The sequence below is a fragment of the Polypterus senegalus genome, chromosome 5 (genome assembly GCF_016835505.1).
Source record: "Polypterus senegalus isolate Bchr_013 chromosome 5, ASM1683550v1, whole genome shotgun sequence".
NCBI classification, from domain to species: Eukaryota; Metazoa; Chordata; class Cladistia; order Polypteriformes; family Polypteridae; genus Polypterus; species Polypterus senegalus.
Window position 1 is genome coordinate 32,903,204 of NC_053158.1, and position 13,095 is coordinate 32,916,298.

At 33.5% G+C, this 13,095-nt stretch overlaps 1 protein-coding gene across 1 annotated transcript in view; it reads left to right on the forward strand.

Annotated features, from left to right (window-relative positions):
• Nucleotides 1–13,095, forward strand: part of LOC120530197 (putative Polycomb group protein ASXL3) — a 262,912-nt gene that overhangs the window by 91,046 nt on the left and 158,771 nt on the right. The window contains exon 2 of the mRNA XM_039754458.1: nucleotides 4,327–4,409. Coding sequence (XP_039610392.1) covers nucleotides 4,327–4,409 — 83 coding nt within the window. The remainder of the gene's footprint in view (nucleotides 1–4,326; nucleotides 4,410–13,095) is intronic.

Genomic DNA, 13,095 nt, shown 5'->3' on the forward strand with positions numbered 1-13,095 from the left:
TGACAGTTGCAGTCAAAATATAGAACCTTTTTATTGAACAAATTTTGCAAACAACTTAAACTAAAATTTGGACAACATATTTTCAACCATCCAAAGAGGCATTTAGACTTAGTAAAATATCCAGAGGTGCTTGTCAAAAGTTGTATTGCACTGAACATGTCTTAGAAAAGGATTAAATAGTAAATATTTTTTGTAAACCAACTACACTTGCTGTTAATGTTAACAATCTCTGTCCACTGACATGTTAAAGTGACTTTTTAAACAACTTTCCCATCATTAAACTGCATAGTATTTAAATTAATAAATAACAATAAATTAAATAATAGTGCAACTTCCAGTAATAATACTATTACTTCAAGACTTCAAGCCCAGGTGCATTACACAGTATTCACCAAATAAAAATAAAATAAAACAAGTGCAACTTGGTGATGACATATATACCAACTGAACCATCATTTAGTCAAATTGCATTAATATGGACCTTGCTTCAAGCTAAGCTATATACATAAAAAATAAAACTGCAACTTGCATTTATAATGCTATTTGTGGTATAGCCCTATGGAATTGTATTAGGGCCACAGTGAAGAAAAAAAATACGGACACAAGGAAGAAAAAAAAAACTATATGTCGCAAATAAAGTCGACATGTTGACTTTATTCTCGACATTTCCACTTTAATTTCAACACTTATGTCGAGATTAAAGTCGACAGAGATTAAAGTCGACATTTTAACTTTATTCTCGCCGTTTATGTTAAGATTAAAGTTGACATTACCACTTTATTCTCATAGTTTATATATATATATATATATATATATATATATATATAATATATTTAATATATATATTATATATATAATATATAATATATTTAATATATATATTATATATAATATATATATATATATATATATATATATATAAACAATTGCAATGTATCTTGTCCCTGGAAGTTATCTGGGAAAAGGTGTCAGCTACATATAAGCAAATATCATCATAGTGTTTGAACTGGCGGAGGCGGTTCTGGTCTTTGGGAGCCATTGGTTGCTGTAGATTTTTGCCTTATCCATATTTTAATTTAAAACTAATTTACTTAATTTATGAACATTATTTGCATTATATACACTCCCTCCTTTAACCTGCTACAATTCTGCTTTGTCTGAAATGTTGTTTGCACTATATTTTACTTTTTCTGAGAAAATCAACAAAATAGATTGTTCAGAATTTCAACCTTTCAAACCCTCAATTTATTTTTGTTATTTTTTATTCAAGCTCAAAGCTTCTATTAAAAACAGATATTTTATAATGGACACACCTTCTAGTGAAATTGGTGCACATTTAACTGATTAGCCATTATCTATCTTGTTATTTGTGACTTATAGTTATTTGCCTTCAGAAGGAAATTAATTAAAAATTCACATGCAAATTAATTAAAGTTAAGTAACAAAATAGTAAATGATTAAGGATGCACTCTGGTGTACTTGAAGTTATTTTCTAAATCTCAAAGGTGGTAAAGTTCTGATTATTTTTCTTTTGTGAGACAGCAGACTGTAATTTAGAGTGAGCCATCCAATTAAACATGGAGTTCAGTAGTCACCAAGGTTGTTATAAATTAAGAAATTGGGGGATGAAAGTCTGCTACCACTATGGTTCTTCAAGACCAGAACAAAGAACCAACTCCTGTGTTACAGTGCGTCCGGAAAGTATTCACAGCGCATCACTTTTTCCACATTTTGTTATGTTACAGCCTAATTTCCAAAATGGATTACATTAATTTTTTTCCTCAGAATTCTACACACAACACCCCATAATGACAACGTGAAAAAAGTTTATTTGAGGTTTTTGCAGATTTATGCAAAATAAAAAAACTGAGAAATCACATGTACATAAGTATTAACAGCCTTTGCTCAATACTTTGTCAATGCACTTTTGACTGCAATTACAGCCTCAAGTCTTTTTGAATATGATGCCACAAGCTTGGCACACCTATCCTTGGCCAGTTTTGCCCATTCCTCTTTGCAGCACCTCTCAAGCTCCATCAGGTTGGATGGGAAGTGTCGGTGCACAGCCATTTTAAGATCTCTCCAGAGATGTTCAATCGTATTCAAGTCTGGGCTCTGGCTGGGCCACTCAAGGACATTCACAGAGTTGTCCTGAAGCCACTCCTTTGATATCTTGGCTGTGTGCTTAGGGTCGTTGTCCTGCTGAAAGATAAACCTTTGCCCCAGTCTGAGGTCAAGAGTGCTCTGGAGCAGGTTTTCATCCAGGATGTCTCTGTACATTGCTGCAGTCATCTTTCCCTTTATCCTGACTAGTCTCCCAGTTCCTGCCACTGAAAAACATCCCCACAGCATGATACTGCCACCACCATGCTTCACTGTAGGGATGGTATTGGCATGGTGATGAGCGGTGCCTGGTTTCCTCCATACGTGACGCCTGGCATTCACACCAAAGAGTTCAATCTTTGTCTCATCAGACCAGAGAATTTTGTTTCTCATCTGAGAGTCCTTCGGGTGCCTTTTGTCAAACTCCAGGCAGGCTGCCATGTGCCTTTTACTAAGGAGTGGCTTCCGTCTGGCCACTCTACCATACAGGCCTGATTGGTGGATTGCTGCAGAGATGGTTGTCCTTCTGGAAGGTTCTCCTCTCTCCACAGAGGACCTCTGGAGCTCTGACAGAGTGACCATCGGGTTCTTGGTCACCTCCCTGACTAAGGCCCTTCTCCCCGATCGCTCAGTTTAGATGGCGGCCAGCTCTAGGAAGAGTCCTGGTGGTTTCGAATTTCTTCTACTTACGGATAATGGAGGCCGCTGTGCTCATTGGGACCTTCAAAGTGGCAGAAATTTTTCTGTAACCTTCCCCAGATTTGTGCCTCGAGACAATCCTGTCTCGGAGGTCTATAGACAATTCTTTTGACATCATGCTTGGTTTGTGCTCTGACATGAACTGTCAACTGTGGGACCTTATATAGACAGGTGTGTGCCTTTCCAAATCATGTCCAATCAACTGAATTTACCACAGGTGGAATCCAATTAAGCTGCAGAAACATCTCAAGGATGATCAGAGGAAACAGGATGCACTTGAGCTCAGTTTTGAGTTTCATGGCAAAGGCTGTGAATACTTATGTACATGTGCTTTCTCAATTGTTTTATTTTTAATAAATTTGCAAAAACCTCAAGTAAACTTTTTTCATGTTGTCATTATGGGGTGTTGTGTGTAGAATTATGAGTAAAAAAATTAATTTAATCCATTTTGGAATAAGGCTGTAACATAACAAAATGTGGAAAAAGTGATGCGCTGTGAATACTTTCCGGATGCACTGTAAATGTTGTGTGTATTGGTTATTTTAAAGTGTGAGATTTGCAAAACCATGTGTGTATTATTTGGTTTCAGAGCCTTAACTTGTATCTAATAACATAGCATTTTGGATGCAAATCATTTATGATATATAGCAAAGCTAATCTACTTCTGCCTGGCATGCTGATGAAGAAAAACACAGTATCACATAGAAATCAAACTAGACTAGACAGAAAATGTCATTCAGAGTACAGTATTTTTTTAAAATGCAGTGCACAATGTGATGCATTGAATAAACTTGTCTTGCATTGCACTTAACACATTTTGACGGAAGCTGAGTTGGTTTCCAGGATTCCTCAAGAATCACTTTTCATGGTTGGAAGAAATACAGTTTACATCTGGTGTCTTAAGTTTATGTTGCATTTCTGTTTGATCAGTAGTACATTTTAATGATATAGTGAGTTTTGAAATTTTTAGCTTTTCAAAAAATTAAGGCATTTTTATCAATTTGACTTTATAGATCTTGTAGGGCAATTTAAAACATGTTTTACTTCTTAAAAGTGTGCATTCAGAATATAAGTATAAGGAGTCATTGAGTTTGTTTTTTTTAATAACCTGTTTAGCAATTTTGTAATGAAACTGTGTCTGTGCTGCCGTATCTTGGTCTATAATTGAAAAGTTACAACAGTAGAATGAGGAACATATAGTACAAAATTTTATTTTAAGCAGTGCTCCATTAGACTACTTTATGCAAATCAGAATCCTTGAATTCCTCAAAACTGTAATCAGTGTCAAAAATGATTCAGAAGTTTTTTTGTTCCCTTACACAAACATTTTTTACTTTATTGCATATACTGCTTTTGCCATACTTTTTATATCAGTAGACTTGTTCAAAAGGGTGTCTCTGTGTATTAAGGTGGCCGTAAATGCTTTTTTAAAAATTTTTTGACCTGACACAGTTTGATGGTTTTGTGAATTTATCTCAGAGCTTTAAAATCAGGTTTTTAAAAACATTTTCTCCTCTTTTTCAGGCACTAGAAAAACACGCAAATACTCCAATGACAGCAAAACAAATATTAGAGGTCATACAGAAAGAAGGACTAAAAGAAACAAGGTATTTTCTGTCATTTTCTCTTATTTATTAAAGCCATAGAAATGAATTAAAATTGATTATGGTGGTTGAAAAGTTGTTAGTGCTGGTGCCCAGTCTCAAATTGGATCTAAAAAGTTCTCCTTTATCATCCAGTCTCTCTGCAGCTGAACCATATTTAAATAGCACAAATTGGTTGTTTTTGCTTGGAGATTTGAGCTTTGTAGTTTTTCTTTTTTGATAGTAAGCAAAGGCAGCACTAAAACTCAGGTCAAGTCCAATTTAAATTATTCTAATTATGAATTATTATAATTAATCATTATTTTAATTATTATAACTATTATTTTAAAAACTGAGTTTTTTGCAAAGACATATTTTATAGTAGCAACTTGTGGTCATGGAGTAGAGCTCCGGGAAGCTGTGTAATTCTTAGTGGCACAGGCCCCAGGTCATTATTTTTAGCAAAAAACTGTAACTAAACAAGTAAAAAAAAAAATTCATTAAACAAGTTAAAAACAAAAACAAATTCTGAGTTAAACTGAAATTATGACTGCACAATACATGTAAATAATGTAGAATGGGTGGAAAATAAAATCTGTTGTTTCTGTTTTTGTAAATAAATCATTTTACCAGTGACCAATGTTCGCTCTGAGGTGCTTGTGTGTGCAAAACTTTATGTTTCAGCACACATTCTCAAGCAGTGCAGAAAGAATTGAGTGAAAAAATTTCCCGCTGAAAGTTCACATTGGCACAGCAGGCTTTCCTACTTGTAATCGGTTATTAAAATTTGGCATTGAAAGTCCATAGGCGAGATCTTTGAAAATTTACATTAAAGGTACCCAGGTAGTTTGTCTTATGCCCACCCAGCACGAGCGTTATTTATGTTGAAGTAACTTTGGGTTATAAAATACAACAGAACAAAGCTCAATGACCAAATGTTTTAACAACCCAAATTTGATAGTGGGAACATTAACATGTGATCTGAGTTTAAGCCAGTAAATAAGTGAGGATCCTCAGAGGTGGTGATTTAGGATGAATTAGGTCCATCATCAAGTTCACAAAATTTATAACAATTAGGATATTCTAAAAATATTTGCTGTTTTTGTGTGTAGTGATATGCAAAATGTAGGTGGTTTGAAGACAGGAAAAGCTGCTTTCTGTAAATTGTGCAAACAAAAATACATACTGGTGTGTAAAGTGTGTTAAACAACATGAACTGTGGATCTCACAAGATTATGATATGGAGATGAACTCAGTGCTAAACACTAAGCAACCCTCAATGATTTCTATTTATGGGATGTAATTTCTGCCTTGCACTTGATGCCTTCAGCTTAGACTAGTTAGACTCAATCACAAAGGAAATGGAAAATGATAATGGTTGTAAAAATGAAATATGTTTCTGCTCGATACCCATTTTTACAAGTGCCAATTGTAATTCTATTTTAAGACTGATGCAAATGCAGAGTTGTGATTTGTAGAAATTTTAAATCAGTTTTCACTGATTTTGAATAATGTACTTGTATGTAATATGCTGTTGAAAGGGTTTTTGATTAAGTTGCCTGTACACTTTTTTGTTTTGTTTTACAGCCTGACTAATGAATAAATTGTGCTTCAGTGGTTTAAATAAATTTGGCAGTTTAATAAATACCTCCAAGTATGTTTTGCAATGCATGAAATCTAAGATTTTTGCTTTTGAATAGATAGTTATATTGTATAATAGCGCCTTGAGAATGAAAAATGCGCTATATAAATAAAATGTATTATTATTATTATACATTGATGTTGACTGTCCCTCCTTTTGACTAAATGGCTGTACTCTGTATAGGTGTGTAGCATAATTAGCATGGTAATTGCCAACTACCTTTTTTTTAATGAAACTCGGCAAGGAAATGGTCATAAATGATATAGTACTGTCTGCAAATGTATATGTGGCACTGAAAAATGATACAAAACACAAATAGAAAGAAAGTATGGTGAAATAGCTATTTACTGAACGACTAGGGCTTATGTGAATTACCGCCTTCATAAGGTAACGTGAAGTACTTGATTCAAAATTTAAAATGTCCAATGCTGCTGAAGTAAACGGCAATAAATAGATAGATACTCTAACACAAGTGTCATGCTTCATCAAATGTTTAGAGGATGAGTTTCAATATAGATTGCTGGAGCAAAAGGGATCTTCATCTTCTAAAATAGTGGCAGCAGTACTTTGAAAGTGACGGAGGCTGAGTTGAGAAGTAAACAAACATATGTCAATTTAATTGACATTTTTTCTTCATATTTTAATTGTATCATAAAATTAATATGATCATTCTTTTTTACAGGAACTTTTATGGTTTTCACTGTATTAGTATACTACTTTAAGATAAAACAAACTATTGTTTAATATTATGAAAGTATTCCTCTGCTACAACAAAATCAATATTCCCAAGCTAATAAAACATATTATAGAGCACATGCATGTATTGTATTTGTGACAATTTTAAAACTAAACAACTGATTAAAATTAATATATCTCTTCTGTTTCTGTTATAGTACCATACAAAGCTTATGTATTCTGTTTAATTGAAGTTGTAAGATCTATTTCAACCCTCTTTTGCTTAAGCAAGAGAATCAGATTATATAATCGATAAGGCAAATTCAATTAAAGAGGTTGACAAGGTTAGCTGCATAGCCACAGGAAATGTATTTTTAGCATCAGTATGCAATATTTAATGTGGACAGGCTAATTGGTTGCATATATAAAAGTTTTGATGTTGGTGTCATCATATTAGGATGCCATTTATTTATTGTATTTAAATATGATTTCCTTTGAATTTTATTTTCATGCTATACTAGAAAAAGGCTCAGTTCACTAAGCTTGTCCTCCTATTTTGTAATCTTCAGTCTACTCTTGTACTACACACAGTATGCTCTATAATCCAGAACCCTATTGTACTTTATTTATATCTGTACCTCGTCTGGTTGCCTGTAAGAATTCTCAGTACTCTCTCTTAAGCCATCAGGTCCCCATTGCATACTTCTATTAAAATCATTAGGTTGCCATTTTGTATTTTTAATTATGTTTTGTGGCATTTTACATGTGTTTAAATTTATATTCATTAAGTTTGAATTTTATATCTACTTCTGGTACTTGCTAATATACATATGCACTTGTGTCATTTGTATATAAATATATAACTGTTATTGCCATTATTATGTAAATCATTACTGGAAAATTCAACCAATTTATAAAACTTTCCTTGCCTTTTTATATTGGATCTGCCTCCTAACTATATACTGCACCCTGTATTCCTGCCATTAATGACTTGTTTCACATACAGTATTTTATTATAAAACTCTTGAAGGAAAAGATAGATGATATTGTGTGCTTTACTGTTGAAAAAATGAAGGTATAAAAATGAGTAGATTGATCATTGTGTAATACACCAGTCTTATTTTGCTTTTGCTGTTTTTTTTTTTGTTTAATAAAACTTAATAAACAAAAGACAAGCAATCTTATCTACACTTGTTAACCCTCTGATAAAATGCTGGCAATTTGTTTCTATATCTTTTTAGAAGTTTATATTGTTTAACCCATTCATATACAGAATGCAGAAAGGCCACATACAAAGCAATTAAGCTATGAATTTAAGCTACAGCTGTTGATGTATGTTACAGCAGTTCTAAACACTGTTCCACAATGCTACCCTGTGTTATATTCAATTCTTTTTAATTTATCGGCTTAAAATGTGGTATAGTAGCTGCAAGTACTTGGGGGGCACATGAATAACAGGCTGGATTGGTCTTGTAACACAGAGGAACTATATAAGAAAGGGCAGAGCATACTCTTTTGGCTTTGTTTCCACCCCCACCATAATCTATCATCTATCAGGAAGGAGTGAAAGCTTTAGATCCGTCAAAAATTTTGATCTCCAGTTTTCGACAGATCTCAACCAAAAACATCAATATCTTGATGACGGGTGTATTTCTCGACTTGTGTATGCCTGTGTGCATGTGTGTCACAGCTTCTTGTTCACGGTCTATTGCTGAAACGGTTGGAAGGAAAATTACCAACCTCAAAACTTAAGCTTGTTATGAGATGATGATGTGCCGATTAGTTTTTTGAGTCAAATCATACAAGAGAAAGAGGCAATCTAGTGGAACCCTCAAATGCCGTAATTCTGCAATTACAGTAGTTGTGAATTCTCCTGTTCAATTGCTATTGTAATCACCTATTTTATGGTCAGAAAGATCAGCATCATAGCGGTAAATAATTACTGAAACTATGCACTAGCCTCTTTGCGGTTCTGCCTCTCATGTTTGTGGATGCAGATGTACAATTTTAACAGATTGTTATTTTCATGGCAATAGTTACATATGCATAATAGAACTAACTATTTTACATTACAGTAAGTAATTATCTACAGGGTGGTCCAGATCTAATTATGCAGATCCAGATCGTCTGGATGACTTTGATTTATGCGGGGATGATTCCAGTTCAGCGCAAAGATGATTTTTCATGTCATCAGTTCGGACACTTCTCGATGGTCTGAGATTTTTCGGGTGATTTTCTATGTAAAAAACTTAATAAGTTATAGCGTAATGAAAATTGCATAATTAGATTTGGACCACCCTATACTGTATATTAAAAAATAATAAAACGTAATAATTTGAAAGTAAATTATGTTTCATGTTGCGTTAGTTATTCGTTGCATAATACGATTTTGTTCTGTTTGGTTTTGAAGTTAACATGCAAATACTTTTTGAACTTACACTTTTACTGTAAAAACAATTTTTTGAATAAAATTTTCATCAATATCGCATTGAATTTTGATTCTGTGTTTGGACTTTCATTGTGACAACGCAATGTATAACTGCCTGGGATTTAATTTAGTTTCTTTCTCTCTATTAAATAAAATGACTTTTTGGAATGTTTGGCCCTGAGATTTGTTAATTGTCTTTGTAAAAGCTATTCTAGTGGGAAACTGTTAACATTTTAATATGAATGGCATATCAAGATCTCCTTTGTTGTCTGTTATTTGCAGGAGATTACTTTAACTTTCTTGGATACATCCTTCTTTCTACAGTAATTCGTGCGGTGGGAGACCAGATGGTGTTAACGGTTGTAGATATTCTATGGGATATCATAAGTTGATGTTTTCATCTTCCGCATAATCACCACCAACTGTTTCAGCATAGTCTATTGATATGCATTTAACCAATTTGCTGTGTAACCGATCGACAGTTTTCGCGTTAATTCATTTGACTTTCCATTTTTCAGTGCTAGGATTGCCCGTGTACTCATTTCTTCTGTTGATAACCCTTTGGGATGAACTTTTTCATTGAGATTTGGACATAATAAGTCTTCTTTTATTGGGAACTTAAAGTGAGGAAAACGCAAAAATTTATAAGAGCTGAGAGTGAGAGGATCATGGGCATGGGTCATTAACCGTAAATGGTTGAGAGGAGGGCAGTACTTGAAAAACCTCTTGGCATTAGTCTTATCTCGCGGGACTTGAAAAAATATCTTGGAAATAGTCTTGTCTCGTTCTCAAGATTTTCTTTTATAATATAGAGATATTTCTATGATATACTGAAGTATAACTACAAGCATTTCATAAGTTTCAAAGGCTTTTATTGACAATCACATTAAGTTTATGAAAAGAGCCAATATTGGCCCTTCTTTTTTAAGACCTCTGCAATTTGCCCTGGTATGCTGTCAAACAATTTCCAGGCCAAATCCTGACTGATGGCAGCCCATTCTTGCATAATTAATGTTTGGAGTTTGTCAGAATTGGTTGGTTTTTGTTTGTCCACCCGCCTCTTGAGGTTTGACCAGAAGTTCTCAATGAGATTAAGGTCTGGGGAGTTTCCTGGCCATGGACCCAAACTTTCGATGTTTTGTTCCCTGTGCCACTTATTTATCAGTTTTGCCTAATGGCACAATGCTCCATCATACTGGAGAAGGCATTGTTGGTCACCAAACTGTTCTTGGAAAACACTGAAGCAGCATACTTTGTGAAAAACAATACTTGTGTCATTCTCAAAATATTTTGCCACGACTATATGCATTATCTATAGTACATTAATGTTTTTGTTCACATTTGTGATGAATTGACTATATCTTATTGTAAAGCATATAGTCTATAAGGAGAACTGAAAGAAGCCCATGGAAAAGCAAAGGACATGTCATAATTTGTCCTTAGGCTGGCTTCTGACATCCAGTATTTTCTCTGTGCTTTATGTTTTTTATTATTGTTTTTCCTAGATCAGTCAGATAAAGATGCATCTTTTCCCTACTAGATTTAGTTTCCAATTTCTCAGCTTTAGCATGCTGCAGTTCCACAGATATTCCTAGAAGTACCTAACATGCCCTAGCCTGTTAAAATTCATTCATTTACATGCCTTATTGTACACTGTGTTAAGCTTTTAAATAATTGATTAATTTTAAAGCAAAGTCTTTTTATGATATACAAAATAAATTAATAACATTTTTGCCTATGAATCACTTCAACACATAATTCATTAACTGCAACATGCACATACTCACAAAACACTAATTTAGATTCTCCTCCCAACCCTTTGGGATTTGGGAGAAAAAAAATTATGTACTTGGTTGGGGGGGAATGAAAGATCATAAAAATACAGGAGTCAAACCCAGGACACTAGATCTTTGAGTCTGCAGTGCTTAGCTGCTGTGCCACCGTGTCACTTGTTGAATTTTTGCAATGGCCACACCTGTGTAGGCAGCTCTCCTTTCAACTGTTTTGTATCCCACACTTACCAAAATGTTATTTGTACATTTTTTTAAACAAATGCAAATGTATGCTTTTTATTGCAATTGGTTTTCCAAACATTTTGATTTAAATGAGGAAGGAAGTTTTTAATATGACATTTATTGAGGTTGTTTTCCATAGTTATCCATCTTTTTAAAAGGACAGTTGTATTACTTAATGTGTTTGATATATGATATAATAAGGGAATTTTGTAATTCTGGCCTCAAGCTTGACTTTGATATCTGTCTGAGTTTCACAAAAAGGGTAGCCTTAACACTGCACATTGTTGTGATTCCCTTAACACAACAATGTGATTAAATGCTGACCTTTACCTTAGCGTTTGGATTAAATCTTCTTTGAAAAAGAGTTTCAGTGTTATATATACCTAAAGTATTGTGGGAATGAATGCAACCTCTTGATAAGGATGAAATACAATTTGCACTTAGAATATTATTCCAGTAGACAAGGTGCCAGCATGTAGTGTGCATGTAATGAATGTGATTCTGGTGCTTTGTAGTTGTCTGCCTGTGGCAGTCTGTTTCTATCTGTTCTCAGAATATTTAATTTATCATTTTAGTAATAACTTTGCTGCTCCTTTGATGTGTTTTCCCCTAACACTCTTTAATATTACCTATTTATTTAATTTTACTATTGAATGCTAGCCAAAAATAACAATGGCATTTACTGGCTTTTTAGTATTGTAATGTTTACCTATATTAATCCTTAATTAAAAGCTGTGTTTTTTTTATTTCTTTATGAACATGAAATTATTTTTTCCCTTTATACTACACAGTGCATGGTGCTCTGATCTTCACCTTCCATTGGACTGATTTTCTTTTCAAATATCGCTCTTATTGAATGATGAAGTCTTCAAAGCAAACAAAATTACAATAAGGCTTTAGGGACTGCAACTAATGAAAAGAATAAACCAAGGCTTTATTTTATCCTCATACAAGCTTAATTAAATTGATTTTCAGATATGCCAAATTTAACACTTTTTGTGAGAGAAAAAAAATGTCTGTAAAATAAATCTGCAGAATGTTTCTGTCACAAATGGGCACACTAATCTTTTGATACAACCCTTATCTTGTATAGTGTTTTTCACAACAGACATTTATCACGGTGCATATTACTTATATACAACTTTAATATAATTCTTTACATGTAATATTTAAATTGATGAATGAGCAAGTTAATTGTGTTGTCACAAGTACAGAAATTTCAAATAAACTTGTGGTTAAAGCCCTGCCTGGTAGCCACCAAAACAAATTGTTTTAAAATTCACGAGCCTGTCTGATGCTCATAAGGAAATTTTTTAATTTTCTGACACACAGAAATGAAGTATAACCCGGTATATAAAATGCTTTTGTTTTTAAAGGATCTTTTCCATTTTAAGGCATATGTCATGTTGGCTTCCTCCTGGTTATTTTTATTTCATATAGCACTATTATCAGATTTATAATAGTATAAGTTAATTATAGAAGTACATGTATGTACATTTTCTGAAGAAGTGGCATTATAGTTATTAGTCTGTCAGTCAGTCTGTTTCCAGTTAATTTAGTTTTGATTTATTCTCTTTGGAGAAGAAAACAGGCATAGTGGCACAGCAGTTAGTGTCTTGTAGATTAGGGTTGAATTCCTGACTTTGGCCTTGTCGGTTTGGAATACCCTTGTATTGTATTATTCCCATTTTCATTTGTTTTTTTTTTGTAGTTATTCTGCTTTCCTCCCACATGCAAAAGGCATGTTTGGTTGATTTTTTTTTTTTCAAAACTGACCACCTATGAGTTGAGTGTAGATGTCTGCATGAATATACTCTAGAGTAAAATGGCCTTATCTTCAGGGTTATTTCCTGTTTTGTGCTTGATGGAGTCAGAAGAATCTGACTGTCTGCAATGGATAAAATTAGTTCAGAAAATTGATGGATATACCAACATAAGATACTGTATAGA